Here is a 17370-nt window from a genome sequence, read left to right as displayed (position 1 = left end):
AAAAAACACATTTCCTTTGGATACTATCCGCTCTAGTTTCGGGCTTATAAAAAGACCCGAATTCGGATACGTCTTTCTTTCCAATACGGCGTCGTACCATACAGAGTTACAGCACACTCGAAGGTGAAGGCGTATTGATCTTCTTCCTCGATCTCGCTGTTGGGTTTTTAGGGTTTATCTCTCTCTCTCTCTCTGTACTGTATAATCATGGTGTCTCTGGGGAAGCTACAGCTCAATCAACAGCCTGTTCACCTCTCTCTCACTCAATTCTCTTCATCAATCCCCCAAAATCCTTCGTCGCTTTCCTTCCGATCCTTACGCCGATCAGATTCGTCCTTCAAATGCGCTACCATCAGAGCTTCGTCATCGAAATCTCAAGACTCGACACTCCCAGTCTTGCAATCACTACCTTCCCGTCTCCTCAAATCCACCTGCATCACCTTCACCGCTGCAGCGGCGCTGTTCTTCGCGAATCTCCAGCTCAGACCTCCGCCGGCGATTGCAGCTCCTCTCGCGGCGACGCCCTCAGTGGGATCTCTTAAACAGAAAAGCGGAGACCTTTCGTTTGAAGAAGAAGAGAGATCGATAGAAGAGCATCTCGCTTCTCACCCTGAAGACGTGGAAGCTCTACGTTCGTTGATGGAGGTAAGGATCAAATCTCGGAAGCTTATAGAAGCAATAGAGGTGATCGATCGTTTGATAGAATTGGAACCAGAGGAAAAAGAGTGGCCAGTTTTGAAAGCCAATATCTTTAGTCACAGTGGAGATTTAGAGTCTGCCAAAAGTGGATTTGAAGAGATTATAGCCAAGGATCCGCTTCGCGTCGAAGCCTATCACGGACTGGTTATGGCTTGTTCCGATTCAGGTGATGATTTGATTGCGGTGGAGAAGAGAATTCAGGAGGCAATGGAGAGGTGCAAGAAAGAGAAGAATCGTAAGGACCTTAGGGATTTTAAGCTTCTTGTGGCGCAGATTCGGGTCATTGAGGGGAAGCATAACGAAGCACTGAAGCTGTATCAGGAGCTAGTGAAGGAAGAACCGAGAGATTTCAGGCCGTATCTGTGTCAAGGGATTATATACACGGTGCTCAAGAAGCAAGAAGAGGCGGAGAAACAGTTTGAGAAGTTCAGGAAACTTGTCCCAAGGAATCATCCTTACAGGGAGTATTTTATGGATAATATGGTTGCTACGAAGCTCTTTGCGGAGAAGGTGCAGCGAGAGATGTCTGGATCAAAGAGTTGAATGGGCAATGGTAATGAGAAGAAGAATGTTTGGTACTTGGCAGGCTTGAATGTGACTTTGTTGGTTGTGTTGCAGGCTTTTCTTGGTGATTTAGATGTTTGTAGAACGTAGTTGAGCATGAATTGTTTGCCAAGATCTTGTGTCGATGCATGAATTGAATACTAAATGTGGAAGCTTGGAATTTCTTGCAGTGTTTTCTTTAGATGTGTATGCATTATGAGCTATTGTCATGTTGAGATTGTTGTTTGAGTGGTGGTAATGATCTCCTATGGTTCTCTATTTCCAATTGTACCGGCCGGTTTAATAATGAGGAAAAAAAATACGGAAACGAAAATTAAAGAAAACGAAAAAAAAAAAACTTATTTGTCCGTCTTCATTTTGTACAGATTTGTTTAAAAATTTTAATTTGAACTTTCAAAATCACATCAAAGCCCCCTCGCAATGTCTCTTACGCCGAAGTCGTCCTCTCTCTCTCTCTCTGCCCAGTCTCTTTCGCTCTCGTGTTCTTCTCTTGTCGATATCTCTCTGTGAATTAATTTAAGAGAATCGCCACCATTTTCTAATTTTTTTTCAAATGCTCCATGAATTCTGGGAAATGTTCTTTTGATTTGTATCTGCTCCAGCAAATTTCCCGGAATTTCCGATTTAGCTTACCCTCTTGATAATATACCTTATCTTCAATTCAAATGACCTGAAATGTTTTCCGGGGAGATTTTCTTCTTCCGATTACGACGAGTGAGTGAAAGATGAACGCATTTCGTCTCGCCAATCTAAATTTAGAGCAGATCGACTTGTTTTCACAGTAGGCAATTGTTGTCAAGGTTAGAATTGCTCCTCTCTCTCTTCCCTTTCCCTCTTTTCTTCCATATTTGGCTTTCGATAAAACGCTAGAAAATGAAGTTAATCGCTCTATCTTCTGCTGGACCACATATTTATTACTCGAATTTGCGTTGATTCAACTGTCAAATTTCCCCAAGAAGTTTCGAAATTTTCTCACCAGCCAAAAAAAAAATCGTGTTCTGATAATTTCTTATTTGTGTTGTTGGAGGATTTCAATTACTGAGTAATGTAGCTTATCATCAGTTACGAGTGTACTGTTAATTTTTCAATAACTCAAATTGGTTTATTGATAAGCTCTGATTCTGGAGGAATAAACAAACACCGCTCCTGTTTCGTTTCTTGAGTAAAAACTACAGATTGATAGAAAGTTTGTGATCTTTCTGTTGAAAACTCCTGTCTTTGCTTGTTTGGTAGTGTCATGATTGGCTTAACTTGTTTATTACTTTGATTTCAACTGGTTTATGGTATATAAATTACACGTAACGATTGCTCATAAACTTTGCTTTATTATGCTCTCTTCCCAAATTTTTCTTTGTGCTAAAAAAATCAAACGCATTCTGATTGTTGGATCCATTTCCAGGCAGAAATCTCTCTATATGTATCTTTTGAATTTAACTCTTGCCGCTGCGACGCTCTAGGTGTAGACAAGGTAAGCATTTTCTTTTAGGTAACAATCATATAGACATCCCTGCACACATACACACGATGTACTGATCGCTTGATGTTGGCGTTTGTAGTTGGGAAAGCTGAAAACTGCTCACTAAATCAGTGGAGTTACAATGAAAAGTTTGTTAACACAAGAAATGTCAGTGCAAAACGGGTCTAGAAGTAGATCTCCCAGCATTATAGCGAGATTGATGGGTCTTGATGGGCTGCCTCCTCAGAGTTCTCCTCACAGGGAAGACAAGTCTGTAGAGAATCAACAACGCAGGCCGATAAGATCTGAAAAGGCTCTTGGGAAAAAAACCTATGGTGACCATGAATCTTCTAGTAGGGGCTTAATGGACGAGCAGAGATTCAAAGATGTCTTTGAAGTATTGGACGCTGAAAAGGAGAGTAGAAGTTTGCATCAGAGGAGGGTGAATGCTAATCTCACTGAGGCAGAGATGGCGTTTATACGCCAGAAGTTCATGGAGGCTAAGCGTCTATCGACTGATGAGAAACTTCGTTATTCTAAAGAGTTCAATGAGACTCTTGAGGCTCTAGACTCCAACAAGGACCTCTTACTGAAGTTCATTCATCATCCAGATTCATTATTCACAGAACATTTGCCTGATCTTCAAAGCATAGCTCCAAAACCACATTGCAGTCAAGCTACCACTTTGAAGTTGTCCAACAGCCCAAATCATGTAGATAATGTCAGAACTCTGAAAGTGGACAGAGAGCTGGTAGGGAGGAGTCACAGATCACATCAATGGCATGGTGGTGGTGCTAATCCCTGCCATTCTAACACTAGGAGCGTTCCGTATGACGATACAGTTGACCTATCAAAGAAGCAGCGGAAAAAGAGAAGTGGTTTAAAACCGACCGAAATTGTTGTCCTGAAACCTAATCTTGGGAAGTCACAGACCACTGGTAGAACTCTTCCATCACAGAGCTCTTCTTCTGATGAGGTCAGGGCAGATCGCAGGCTTCCATGCACCAGCAACCAGGAGTCAAAAGCATTTGGAGGTTTGAAAGCTAAAGAAGATGTTACTATTTTAAGACACAAGCCAAGAGATCCCAGAGCAATTGCTAGGATTGTGTCAAGGCAAATGAAGGCAAGTTGTGGCAATTCCATGAACTTTGAGATTTCAAGGTTTAGAGGTTACGCAGGGGATGAAAGCTCATCTGGGAGTGATTCTTCAAGTGAATCTAAGTTAGTGTCAGTGATTTCAGGAGCAAGAACTGACGTTGCCCGCAAGAAGCAACGTCGATATCTGCCTTCCAGGTCACCAGAATCATCTGTGAGTAAGGAGGCCATGAGGAGACTGTCGGAGAGGTGGAAGATGGCACACAAGTCTGAGCGAGAGATAGAAATTAGAAGAAGAAACACATTGGCTGAAATGCTTGCAACCTCAGACAGAGAGTCGAGACCAGCAGGTTTTGATGGGATCACTTTCGAAGAGGGGATTGGTAAAAGACTTGAGTGCAATGTTGGACCGTCTGAGTTGCCAGAGCCGATTAGAATTAGCAGCAGAGATGGTTGGAAAGGTACTGGTAGAAGAAACCTTTCGAAGCCCAGAACGATCATGCATGAGGACAGAACTTGTGGTTACACGATTGTGCTCCCTAAGAAGTTAATCACTCGAGATGAATTAGAGAAGGGGAGTTGTTTTCACCATAGGGAATATTTCTTTTCTAACAATTCCACGCCCTTTAGTGTTAGTTCTCAATTTCCAGACAGTAGCTCGTCAGAGATCAACAGACCAAGTTCAAGTAAAATTCTTCAAGTGGACGGTGAGCTATCCGAAGATAAGCTTCCTTCTATAAAAACAGTTAATGCAGATTCAGAAAATGGTTCATACTATGAGGATGCTAAGAGTACTCCATCCTTGGAATCACTCCATTTGTCAGAAGTTACCTCGTTAACTGACCATGTAAGTGAGAAATAATGTTTCAACATCATGGGTTTGTGTTCCAGAGCCTACTCTATTGGCTGTTGGACTGACAGATCTTTTATTATTTTGATGAATTTCCAGGATATTTCGGGCAGCTTAACCGAAGAAGTCGATCATTCTTCTATTCCTCAACTACAGCCTCAGGAGAGTGCAGAGGAAGGAAATCAACTAAGTCCCGTTTCAATCCTACAAACTTCTTCTCATGACGAGTTTTCATCCAGTTCCGAGTGCTTTGAGAGTCTTAGCGCGGATCTCCAAGGTATCTCAATCATATCTTATTGGTGGTCCTTTGATTCGTTCCCTGTTTAAGTATTTTCCTCTTTTATGTTGTTACGTTTTCAGTCAGCAATTCGAAAAATGGCCTTTGCATATACTAGTTTGATTCTGTGGATAGCGAAAACACTAAAATGTTTCAACAATTGAAAAATGTTTGTAAGGATTTCTCTTTCATTTCCAGGGCTCAGAATGCAGCTTCAGCAACTCAAACGCGAGTCAGGTACGTACAACGAGGACCCCATGCTCATTTCAAGCGATGAAGACTCAAATCAAGATGAATCATCCATAGTAACAGATAAGACGGTGATCACCCAAGAGCCAGGAGAAGACTGGAAGTCACTATACTTAGCTGATGTCTTAGCAAACTGCAAGTTCAGTGACTTGAGCCCTCAAAGCTTCGTGGAAACATGGCACTCTTTTGAATCACCTGTAGATCCATCCTTGTTTGAGAATCTTGAGAAGAAGTACACATACTCCAGTTTGAAAACCTCAAGCCGATTAGAAAGGAAGCTTCTTTTTGATAGGATAAACAGTGAGATTCTTGAGTTCTTCGAGCAGTTCAAGGATCTGCAACCCACAAAGGTCTGCCCAAAATGGGAGATAAACAAGATACAAGAAACTCTGCGCGAGATGGTCACTATAAAGTTCATGAAACCAAGTAGAGAGACAAAGGAGAAGAGGTTGCAGTGGCCGAGCTTGGAAGATGACATTGAAGTGATAGGCAAGGAGATTGAAGAAATGTTGACAGATGGACTCATAGCAGAGCTAGTGATATGAGAAATCTCGTAAAAAAGTATTTGATTGTTCTAGAAAGTTACATAATATCTTATATGTATTATACTAAAACATTTGTGAAAATGTAAACATGTAATGACAAGGATAAGTAAGTGCAGTAAAGTACCATTGATTTTACAACAAGAGACAAAGAAAGATAAGACAGTAAAAGTAAACTAAGGATTCTGAGTTCCAATATTTGGAGTTGGGATTGTTGGAGTTGTCCAAAATTGGGCATTTTTAACCTTTGAGATGCTATCCAATATTTCTAATGGGGTGATATCTCCAGTCACAGTCACTTTCTTTGCAGCAAAATCAATGTTGAAGGATGTCACACCTACAAAGGAAACAAATTCATTTAGTTACCCAACTTTAGACCAAAACCGGATCGAAAATAATGAACCAGACCGGCTCGGGTATGAACACAATAACCAAACCAAAGTGGGCCTGGAGAAAATTGGAACAGAATCCAGTTCTCTGATTCGGGTTCTTTTTTACCAAATTTGAGCCAAGCTTACTTTTAATTTTGATTCATAATTTTATTAAACCGAAACATAACCAAAAAACAAGAAGCAAGTGGCATAGTCGTAAATAGAAGAATAATTCATCACCTTGCATTCTGGCCAGATGTTTCCTAACTTTTCCTTCACAGCCTCTGCAGTGGAGAGACACTTTGAGAACAACGACCTGCTGCTCCTGAAAACGAAATTCTTATCAAATTACCCTCTTATCACCACTTTATTTACAGTTCTGCCACTCATTCCACCAAACAACTTACCTTGTCATCAGAACAGCCACCACTAGTCTTCTTCTCCGTCAACAACGACGAGGGCTTTATCTCTTCACCAGCAGCATGAGACTGAGGAGGAGCTGCCGTCTTAACCGGGTCCTGACCCGAAGACTCGGAAAGAAAATCCGGGTCGGATCCCAAAAGATACCTTGTAGAACCAGGAGGGGTTTTGACAAAGTCACATGCGGGTCTCGCAACACAGCTGAAACTCTTCCTCGCCAAGCTTATGTCGTTTGTTATGAGCTTCAACAACGCCGCCGCTCCACCTCCGCCTCCGCCACCGCCGGTGCTTTTCCGGCCAGTGAAACTCCTCCTCCCTTTATAGATCTCTAGTTTCTTATCACTGATCTCTCCCTCGGCGGGGGAAGCCGGTATTCTGATGTAGTCGTCGACGGAGGATCTCCGGCCATCTTTAATGATCGGATTGTGGCGGTCGATAGCTCGTCCTATGCTTTGTTCATCCTCGACGGTGGTGGTGGTTGGTTTGTGATGAATGTGGTCCATGCTTGAACATATGGCTGTTGATGCTTGCGAAGCGCAGAACATACGTCCCTTCATTTTGTTTTTCTTCTTTGACAGTAAGAAAACCAAACAGGAAAAAATAATACCAAAATGCTGTAATTAAGAAAGAGCTTAACGAAATGTTGATGATGAGAATGTTAATATATATATGTATCTGTGCGTCATATCATATGATGAGGATGTCTTTACTCCTCCTATATAGAGACTAGAGGAGAGAGAGAGAGAGAGAATTGGATTGGAATAGAGACAAAGAGAGTTAAAAGTGTAACGCTCGTATGATAACGAGTTATTTGTCCATATATGTATCTTGCATTTTGTTATTTTTTCTTTGTATGCAAATATTGCCTTGCATTCACCGTCCCTAAGAAAACAAAAGCATCAATCAATTATTATCATGATTGTTTTTTTAGGGTTCGAGCCCAGCCGCAGTCAATAATTAAGGTCATCACGTGACCCAAAATGTTAAATTAATTTATTCTTGTATTAAGAGACAATACATGGTTACAAATATGACGAAACTAAAGACTATTTAGCTGTGCTATATAATCACACTAATTAGGAGTATAGAGAGTGTACCTTTGTTTTTGGTTGGCACTGACTACTTGCATTAGTTAGGGCATTTTCCAAAAAAAAAAGACACCAACTAATTTTATGAGGAAAACCTAAAAGGTCTCTAAGCAAACGAGTCTCTATATCAACACTTTATAAACACATAATCTTCGAAAGCAAACGATTAAGTATTATTATTAGTTTTTAATATGTTGGATGCTCACTGTCACTGGATGCATATGCCGGGCGTGGACCGTGGGACACATCTTTCACGAGCCTTTTCCAAATCCTACTTCAATCCTCTTATTTATTTCATTTTTGTTTTTTTGTCGATTCTTATTTATTATAATAAATGAAACACTGTATCTGTGTCAGAGAGAGAGACGAGACATATGGTAACGGTCGGAAAGAAAAACAGATAAAAATAAAATCTTGAGAAAAGAGTATTAGTGGAATTTTCCTTATAAAACGGACAACGTGATGCTTGAATGTTAGAGCCGGACAGAGCTTTTGTAGGATTACCACAATTTATCTATCTTTGTTCTCAACCTTTCACTAATTTATTTACTAATGTGGATCTTTTATTGAGATCTGCAACAACTAGAAACACGAGGAATATTCTGTCTTTGGATTTACAAAACAAATGAGGTTTTATCCGGTTTTAACCTTTAAGCTCTTACTAGGTGAAAAGACGTAATCGTGTGCTGCTCTTAGTCCTTAACTAAAATTCAGCTCAAAACTCCTACATGATATTATATAAGGAGTGATTTACACTAAAAGACACTTTTACAACTTCTTCTTACAAAAAAAAACACTTTCAGCTATTATGATACTTTTTCTATACTTTAAACACTGTTCACACCAAAATAATCTGAAATTGGTCCTGTGTTAACGAGAACGGTAGATGCAACTTGTGGATACCGAATTAAACCCCAAATTTTAAAAACATTAATTATTTTCCCCTTCAGTTGTGCTGTATTTTTCTGTAGTGTAAAAGATATAAAATAATTTTTTTTGTTAGATTGAATTCTAATTTTATTTTGTCATTGTTTTAAGACCCATTATGTTATACTTTCTTTATCAAACAAGAAATTTTTCAAATAACCTTTATAAAAAAAAATTAAAACAACAGAAATCTATTTAGATATCCATTCACTAAATACGATGTGGATGATGCATGATGGACATATAACATGGATACGATTGCGTGGATATATTTTCAATCATATATTTGACGTGTATATACATTTTATATTGTCCACACTATGGACATGATCGTGTGGATATGTTTTTTATTGATAGATTCGATATGGATATACATATTATATTATCAATAACCTATCCACATGATCATGTCCAAATTATAGACAATATAAAATGTATATCCACGTCGAATAAATGAATGAAAACCTATCCACATAATTGTGTCCAAGTTATATGTCCATCACGCATCATCCACATCGTATTTTGTGAATGGATATCTAAGTAGATTTCTGATTTTTTTAAAATTTTTATAAAGGTTATTTGAAAAGTTTCTTGTTTGATAAATAAAGTATAGCATAATGGATCTTAAAAGAATGACAAAATAAAATTAGAATTCATTTTAACAAAAAAAAATATTTTAAATATTTCACAATACAGAAAAATACAAAAGGGGAAAAATAATTACTAGTTTTAAAATCTGGGTTTAATTCGGTATCCACAAGTTCATATCCACCATTATCGTGAACACAAGGACAATTTCGGAATGAAAAATAGAAAAGTCACCTAATAGCTAAAAGTGCCTTATAGTGTAATATGAGTTTGAAAAGTGCCTTTTACTGTAATTATTTCTTATATAAGATAGATGAATAACACTCAAATACATAATGTCGTACATAACGTGTAATGCATATTACTTAATTTGGCAGGATTACAAAGATAGTATAAAATTTTATCAAAATTTTAAAATGATCTAGATTTTTTTTCAAATTAGTCAATAAAACAAAGTCTATTCTTAAACTCTAATTTCTGAACGTTGTTAACCCATGGAAATCAAACTCTAAGCTCTAAGAACTAAATCCTAAATTCTAAAATATAACCTTAACCTTTAAAATCTAAATAGCTAATTTAAAAAGTTTCAACATACATTAACTTATCTTAAAATGAGTAAAATACGCATGATTTTGGTTACTAGACTATCATTCTTAAACTTGACTCAACAATAGTTTCTGTATAGCTCCTGTCATCTAATCCTATTTATCAAGTTGTTAGAAATCCCTTTAGGCTTTGCAAAATATGGGCTTTATTAATTAGACACGGTTGGTTATTCACAGTCTGGGTTAAGCATTGATTAAAGCCCAATTGGCCCAATTATGGCTTTCGCGCGAGCCCACGGAATCGTTGGGCGGAGAGAGCCGCGAAGAGGAAAGCGACCTCGCCGGAGTCGATCGCAAATGGTGTAGCAGTGATCTTTCCGACTATTCTTGCCTCGTGGTTTTAGAAATTTGTCGTTTTCTCTTGTATGAAGCTACGGTCAGAAGTTCACGAGCTGCGAGACTAGACGAAGACAGAGCCAGCTTAAGGACCTTACCCGGAAACTTTCTCTCCTCCGTGTCGCCAAAATCACCGGAAAAAATCCGAAATTATGTCAGACTGCGACTTTCATGTATGAGGCGAATTTGTATCTAGTTTCGTTTGTATGGTTTTTGAATTTGTTAAAGCGTTTTCATTATATCAGTTATGTTCAGCTTTGGAGAGCTCATTACATACTTGATTTGATAGCTGAAATTGATGTCGTTATGCGTTCTTGCTGCTTCAACAGATGTTCTCTGATCAAAGTTTGAACCTTTTTTGTTTTTGCTGATCAAAGTTTGAACCTTAAATGTGTATTTCTGGTGATGATCTCTATTTCTAACGAGGCAAATTAATCTTGTTGGTTTTGCAGATTGATTTTGATAATGTAGCACCTGAAGCGTCCAAGAAGAAGTAGAAGTATATTCCCTTTCTCTTTGATCTTCAATGCAGAGAAAATCGGAAGCTATATGCAATCAGCTCACAAAGCTACAGGTTTGTTTACATTATTGTTAGGAAATTTATGTAAACAGAATTGTTAGGCAAACATTTCAATCACTCCTATATTCACGTACTTTGTTCTGTTCTCTTGGATGGGCTTATTGACGCAAGAAGATATCTCAGGAAAACTGATGTGACATTAAACATTGTGTTACTTTGAATCTATGCATCTTCTTTTACCATCTCAACTTGTTTGATACATCATACATACAAAAGTAAAATCATTTGGATGATGCTACTGGACTTTTCTCGGAAACTGCATCATTTCTGTAGACATTCGGTTTCTGCTTTTGTAAATCTTGTCGTCCTATCACATTCCTTGTTGAGGAATGTTTCATACAGACAATTATTTTTTTGTCAATGCATTATTGAAGGCTAAAAATGCATACATTCTTAAGCTGAATTACGTGATCAAAGTTAAGTTAAAACATAGTAGTCCCCACTACATGTTCACAACAAAAAGAAATATATTTTCTTGTCAGCCTTTTTTCTTACAGAATTTGACTAACTTCAGGGATGTGATATTTCTCTTTTGAATGAGAATAGACTTTAGTGATTCTATCTAAGGGGTATATTCAATGGTTGCTTCACAATCCAGCTTGGAGGATAACAAAGTAAATGGAAATCTTATGATTGCAATCTATCATATTCGGTGCTCTTTCTTTAGTTAGGTGTGTGTTGGGTCGGGACTCTTGACAAAAGCTACAAGTATACAGTACCAAACGGAGAAATCCATTAGAGAGGAAAAAAGCTTTCTTGATCAGGGAAGAAGACAAGCTATCCACAGAAAAGTAAGTGGTCCGAAAACTCATACTTGCTTGTGATTACGAAAAGACTCTCTTTTTGTCATTGTCTCTCTGTCTATTTGCTTTCAATTTCACTTGTGTCTCATTGCACATCACATAATATGAGGTCATAATAATTTAAACCAATTCGAGAGGATGTGGCTCGTAATTGATGTAAAGTTAGGTTCATGCTTATTTGGTGAAATGGATGATTGAGAAGCAGAACCGAGAAGTTCGTATAAGTGAGATGGATTTTAGTAGTTAGCGTTTACTGTTCAGATAGCTGAGAAGTGTATAAACAGTTGAAACCAGTTATGATAAGTGAAGTGGGTTCCATGTACAGACATAATTGGTGTTCTTGCTTTATTTCCATTTAAGTTGGAGACACAGGATAACTCTTTGAGTCTTCTCTTTTCTGAATTGTCCCCAAAATAGGTTTAATTATTATTCGATTTATTTATTTGTAGTATCTACGAGTCTGCGTCACATGTTCTGAATCTTGTAATATTTTTTTTTGTTTAAATTCGTACGAATAGACTGACAAGATTTTAGTTCGTCAATTCAACTTTTGAATGGTCAAAACTCAAGAACTGTGGAAAGGCTCACTTCATCTTCTGGTTCCTGTTGTTGATCATGTGGATTTTTGGACTTTATTACGAGGGGAACAGTTTATTTGAAGTATATTATGAAATTTAATTTTATAATAATAGAATGGGGTAACAGTAAGTAATTAATACGTTATGTATTATTGTTTTTGTTTAGCATGCTTTTAAGAGAATACTTGCAACTGTGTTGTACAATTATTACCAACATGTGTTACTATGAGTGTAATGAATTTATGGTATAGTATTTATATAATTATATTTATTTTTATTTTTACAGATAACAAATTCTTTTAAAAAAAATTGCATAAACTTACATAGCATGTGCCACTGATTTCTAAGTCTTCCCAAAAATCGATCCAAAACAAATTTACGAGACAAGTCCCAGTCAGAAGGAAACCGTCGAAGGATTGGAAAATCTCTGCATTTGATCCCAGCAAAAGAGTAAGTTACGAAGTATATCTAGGTGCATCAGTAGAAAGGAAATCACCTTTGATTTTTCCTCAGGAAAGAGTTACTGAATTTGCAATTTTTAGCTTCCGGTTCTCGCGCGAAGCTAAAGCAATGAAATGTTGTAATTCAGGTTTAGCATTTAAACACCAAAATGGTTAACTTTAACTAGGTAGTGACAGAAATATGGTTCAAGAAAACATAAACATAGGTGAGATTAGCTCTTCACTTTCTGACTAAAGTGAGAATTTTTTTTTACGTGTTTCATATTTTTTTGTTGTTTTGAATTTGTTGTTAATAGTTAATTAACTAGTCGCACTTTAATAACAAGTAAAGTTTATGTGTTTTTTTATCATTAACAAGCTACTTTTAATAGTTACTTTTATGTAAAATAATTAAATCATAGCTTAACTTTAACAAGTTATTATAAGCTTAACTTTAACAAGTTATTATAAGCTTAACTTTAACAAGTTATTATAAGCTTAACTTTAACAAGTTATTATAAGCTTAACTATCAATCTATCATGCATGGAAAACGAAAGCTACACACTTTCATGCAGCTGACACTCATCATGCCTCCCATGGACTCCAAAGATTTTCAACTAGATTTGATTTCTCCACGCGGATTTCATATTTGTCTATTTAACTAATCGAAATAGTACAAGATGATTTTTTTTTTTTACAAAATGCACAACCACATGATATTAATCATGTATACATGTATATTGTATATAAATGATTATAAGCACTTTGCACTTACATTTATCTACTGGTACCATGCATGTAAATAGTCTTATCTTTGGTCATTGCGACTATTGTTATCTTGTACTTTCATTCACTGCTCACACATTTCAAACAACTTATATTTGTTATACAAAAATCTCGCACTATCTAATTTATGGCTTTGAATAAATCAAATAAATCATCAATGGGACCAAATATCTTGTAGTGATAAACATCAAGAAGCTCACAATCATTGAAACCTTTATATTTTCAATATTTTTCAAAGACACTTTGAGTTATTCCTTTTTTTTGTTTGTGGGGTTACATTTAAGATTTATATGAATGTAAAGTTGGACCCGAAAAAAATGGGCCTATTTTTGCTTTTCCATCTTCTACATGTACGTACTAGACAATTTAAATAAAAAAAGTGTAACATATTGACCTATATTTACTTTGCATGGTATCTCTATGATTACAAATTCGTTGGGAAAAAAATGATTTAATTTTAATGTTTGACAAAAAAATACAACCTATATTGTTTAATAAACATATAATAGACACCAGAGGGCTCATAGAGAGAGATATCCTATTGCTGTAAAGTCGCTTTTATTAAGTTTGCTTCCTCCGTTTCTTTTGGGTCCACTCAAAATTCCTTTTCTATAGCTTAACCCAAAAAAACTCCTCTAGCTTAAATGTTCCTGACATGTTAATTTTTTATGGAATCTGTTAATATGGCGGAGTTATAGTTATTAAAACAAAGTATATTATCAATCTGAAAATTGCAAACCATAAATCTGTGTTTTTTAGTGGTCCAAAGCTTTCTATGGTGTTAAATAGTAAAATTTGCTAATAATTATTCGGAACTTAAACTAATATAGTGATGTATCATGAAAAGAGTCAATGATATTTTCTGGAAGCTCTCTATTATTTTAGTCAGTTCATTGAATTCACGACATAAATTTGTATTCCATCTCTTTCAAATTGTTACATGTTTTGGAGTTTTGTTTTGTTGTACTACGTTTTCTATTTACCCATTATACTCTACTTCTTAAGTTATCTCTACTTAATTACTTTTAGATAAAAATTTAACAAAAATTGATATAAACAAGCATCAACTTATAATTGCAAGTTGCAACTAATTGTTTAATATGTGTGAAGAAAACCTAAAGCTTCTAATAATCTCTTGAAAGTAATCGAGAAAAACTAAAAGACTCAAAGTTATTAAACAGGAAAAGCGTTACGGGAATTTATAGTTTGCACAAAACGATATGTTACTAGACACCACATAGATTGGTTAGAAATTGGAACTGTTGTTCTTCTAAATTTCAGATTGTATACGATGTTGCCCATCGCTATAAAAGTTTGAATTTATTATAGCCATCTACTCCACTCGATTATAGGATACATTTCCGTCTATTAATTTATCTATCAATTGTTCATTTGCTTTCACAAGCGAAATCTGCTTTCCATGTTTTAAATTTTAATATTAAGCTTTAAAGGTCGAATTAAAGTTGAAATTATGGGTTTAATATTAAGCCACAGTTTCTCAAAACCGAAGTCATTCCACTAATATTCAAAAATTTATTATATCCCAAGTTGTATCCTTTTACTTTACTGCCATTTTCTAATGGCAAAGAGCCTTTGATATGAATTTATATATAATTTACCGTATGCAAACATTTTTAACGGATTATAATAGAAAAATAATTATATAACTCATATAATAAATGCCAAAGAAAAAAACTAGTGACATGTGATCTCTAGGCTCTAGCTGATGAGTAACATAAATGCCAAAGGTCTTAGAGTTTAGCACCATAGAACAAGAACAACACGAAATTACTATTATTAGCATGGCAAAGCAAAATGCTCATGATTACGCATTGAAATAGTTGTAAATTAATCCACTTGATGTCAAAAAAAAAAAGAAAAAAAAAAGAACACACTAAATTGAAATTAGCTAACTAAATTAATCCACTTGATGTCAAAAAAAGAAAAAGAAAAAAAAGAACACACTAAATTGAAATTAGCTCAAGCAGTACAACATCTTGATGTTTACTAAAATCATCCTCTATGTCATGTGTCATAAATGCATATTCACGGAACAATATCTTTTATAAAAAACGCAGAGAAGAGTTATTGTTAAAAAGTCAAAACAGGATTACATATAAATTTCAAATGTTTTCTTTAAATAGAATGTTTTGGTAAGTGTCACTATTTTCTTTTGTCATCGTATATCATATGACTAATAGTTTATTATCTTCAGGATGAAATTACAAAAAAAAAACGAGAAACTTTAGCATTCGTTAGTTACTAACTCAAAACTAAAAAAGCTAACGAATTAACGTCCCAACTCCCAAACGAAAAAGAAAGCAGTGTTCTGTTCACAACCCAAATTAGAACCTTGAAATTAGTAAATTTTGTAGCATTAACATAGAAAGAAGCCTCAAATTCAGCAAACTTCTAAAAAACAAAACACACAATGGAATCTAATACAAAAAGAAGGAAAAAAAAAACAGAGTAGAAGAAAAAAGTTCTCTTTTTTTTGAACTTTTTGTGTCCTTTTTTTTTGGAAAATGAGAATCAGAGAGAGAGAGAGAGCGTCACAGATCCGTCAAATTTCTGGGAAATTTTCATCCTTTTTCAAGTTCGCTGCAAGTGGAAACAGAGGTTCTTGAAGAAGAGATCTCAGAATCACCGACATTGCTTTTCCTAGTGGTGGTAAACGACTGCTTACAATGCTCAATCGCTCCTTCAATGGAGTTATCAACCTCAGAGCTCGCGTTGCTGCTTCTCATCAGCGTCTGCAGATCCAACGACCCGTTCGATCCGAAGCTGAACGACGAAGACAGCGAAGAAGAAGAAGAGGAGGAAGTAGAAGAAGAAGACGAAGAACACTTCACTTGAGAATGCCTCTGTATCACACCAGAGAACGATCTCCTGTGTAGCAATTGAGTATCGTTGATGTTTGGGGACTCTGTTTTTCCAAATGGGTTCTTCCTTTTCGAGGATTTAGAGGGCTTTATGTCTTCAATTTTGAATTTTGGATGGATCTCTGAGGAATCTGAGCATCCTGGTCTGGAGAAGAGAGCTTTGATGTAAGCGCGTGAGGCCTTGAGCTTCTGAGTTAAAGATGAATGCTTTATCTTTCTGCTCCAACTGTTTCCAAGATTCTCGTTGTTCTCGATGAATCTCTTGAGCTCCGTTGAAATCTCGAAGAAACATTGCTCGTCTGTGCCGCTCACGTCGATCTCGCTGCTACTGAATCTCCGCGGCGAGGATACGGCGGCGCGTGGGGAAATCGGAGTATCTACTTTGGCGGCGGCGGCGGAGGAAGAGGCGAGAAGCTTTTGGACCATTTGGAGACGAGGAGGGAGGTGGAGAGGGAGGAGTTGACCTTTGTAGAAAAGCTCGTCGGCCGGAGATGTGGTGGATTCGCCGGAAGCTACGGTGGAGGAGCACATTTGAAACTCGAATTCTCGGCTGTGCGGCGGCGAGGAAGTGACGGCGAAGCTGATGAAGCTTGGGGACGTAGAAGAAGAAGAGAGATTGACCTCCATGTCTATGTAACCATCATCGCAATCGTTGGACACAACTTGTGTTCTTGATTCAGGTTCATGCAAATCCATAGTTTATGTATGTATCTGTGTATGTATCCGTGTATATGTGTCTGAAATCTGAATCTTTCTTTACTTTCTCTCTCTCTCTCTCTCTTTCTTTGTGTGGTTTACTTACTTCAAGGGGGACTGGGAACTGAGAAGAGAGCTCATGGGAGGTTGGGAGGAGGGAAAGAGCATCTTTTAAAGTGACCATTCTTTTATTTATTGTTATTTTTTTCCTTTTTATTTTTATTTATAAAAAAAATATTAAATGCCTAGGTGGCTACTTCTACTTTTTTGTTTCTCCCAATTTTATAACATTTGAATTTTATTTTTAGTATAAATAGTATTGGTAGACAAGAATATATTTGCAATACATCCAAACTATGTAAATTCTTTTATCTTTTCAAAAAGGTTTATCTATGACCACCAATTTCTTTAGTGGTTCCCTTATTGTATTTTTGTATAGCGATCTCAAACTTTACCGTTGCATACATTTTATATTTAAGTGAATGAAAAAAAAAAACTCAACATTTTAATATATTATGTTCTGCAGCGTATGAATTT

The 17370-nt window shown here is 36.5% G+C and overlaps 4 protein-coding genes across 5 annotated transcripts; 2 read left to right on the top strand and 2 right to left on the bottom strand.

Annotated features, from left to right (window-relative positions):
* Positions 1-78: 78 nt before the first annotated feature.
* Positions 79-1521, top strand: LOC18026849 (protein SLOW GREEN 1, chloroplastic). Its single transcript, XM_006410860.2, has one exon. The coding sequence runs from the start codon at positions 208-210 to the stop codon at positions 1240-1242; it is 1035 nt and encodes a 344-aa protein (XP_006410923.1). The 5' UTR covers positions 79-207; the 3' UTR covers positions 1243-1521.
* A 202-nt stretch (positions 1522-1723) lies between these two features.
* Positions 1724-5770, top strand: LOC18026848. Of its 2 annotated transcripts, none has more exons than XM_024148026.1 (5): positions 1724-2063; positions 2667-2731; positions 2820-4661; positions 4764-4941; positions 5140-5770. In XM_024148026.1, exons 3-5 carry the CDS (start codon positions 2862-2864, stop codon positions 5733-5735), a joined length of 2574 nt encoding a protein of 857 aa, XP_024003794.1. In that variant the 5' UTR covers positions 1724-2063; positions 2667-2731; positions 2820-2861; the 3' UTR covers positions 5736-5770. The 2 variants fall into 2 exon arrangements, with proteins under 2 accessions (XP_024003794.1, XP_006410922.2); XM_006410859.2 differs by having other exon boundaries at positions 2663-2731.
* Positions 5771-5855: 85 nt separating this feature from the next.
* LOC18026847 (protein SODIUM POTASSIUM ROOT DEFECTIVE 2) lies at positions 5856-7208 on the bottom strand. Its single transcript, XM_006410858.2, has 3 exons — positions 6511-7208; positions 6344-6428; positions 5856-6069 (listed from the first exon to the last, which is right to left on the bottom strand). Exons 1-3 carry the CDS (start codon positions 7078-7080, stop codon positions 5909-5911), a joined length of 816 nt encoding a protein of 271 aa, XP_006410921.1. The 5' UTR covers positions 7081-7208; the 3' UTR covers positions 5856-5908.
* An 8429-nt stretch (positions 7209-15637) lies between these two features.
* LOC18026846 (probable membrane-associated kinase regulator 3) lies at positions 15638-16947 on the bottom strand. Its single transcript, XM_006410857.2, has one exon. It carries the CDS (start codon positions 16831-16833, stop codon positions 15838-15840), a length of 996 nt encoding a protein of 331 aa, XP_006410920.1. The 5' UTR covers positions 16834-16947; the 3' UTR covers positions 15638-15837.
* Positions 16948-17370: the final 423 nt, after the last annotated feature.

This window comes from Eutrema salsugineum, unplaced genomic scaffold, assembly GCF_000478725.1.
Source record: "Eutrema salsugineum unplaced genomic scaffold, Eutsalg1_0 scaffold_10, whole genome shotgun sequence".
Lineage (NCBI taxonomy): Eukaryota > Viridiplantae > Streptophyta > Magnoliopsida > Brassicales > Brassicaceae > Eutrema > Eutrema salsugineum.
This window is presented reverse-complemented; position numbering and strand designations above follow the sequence as displayed.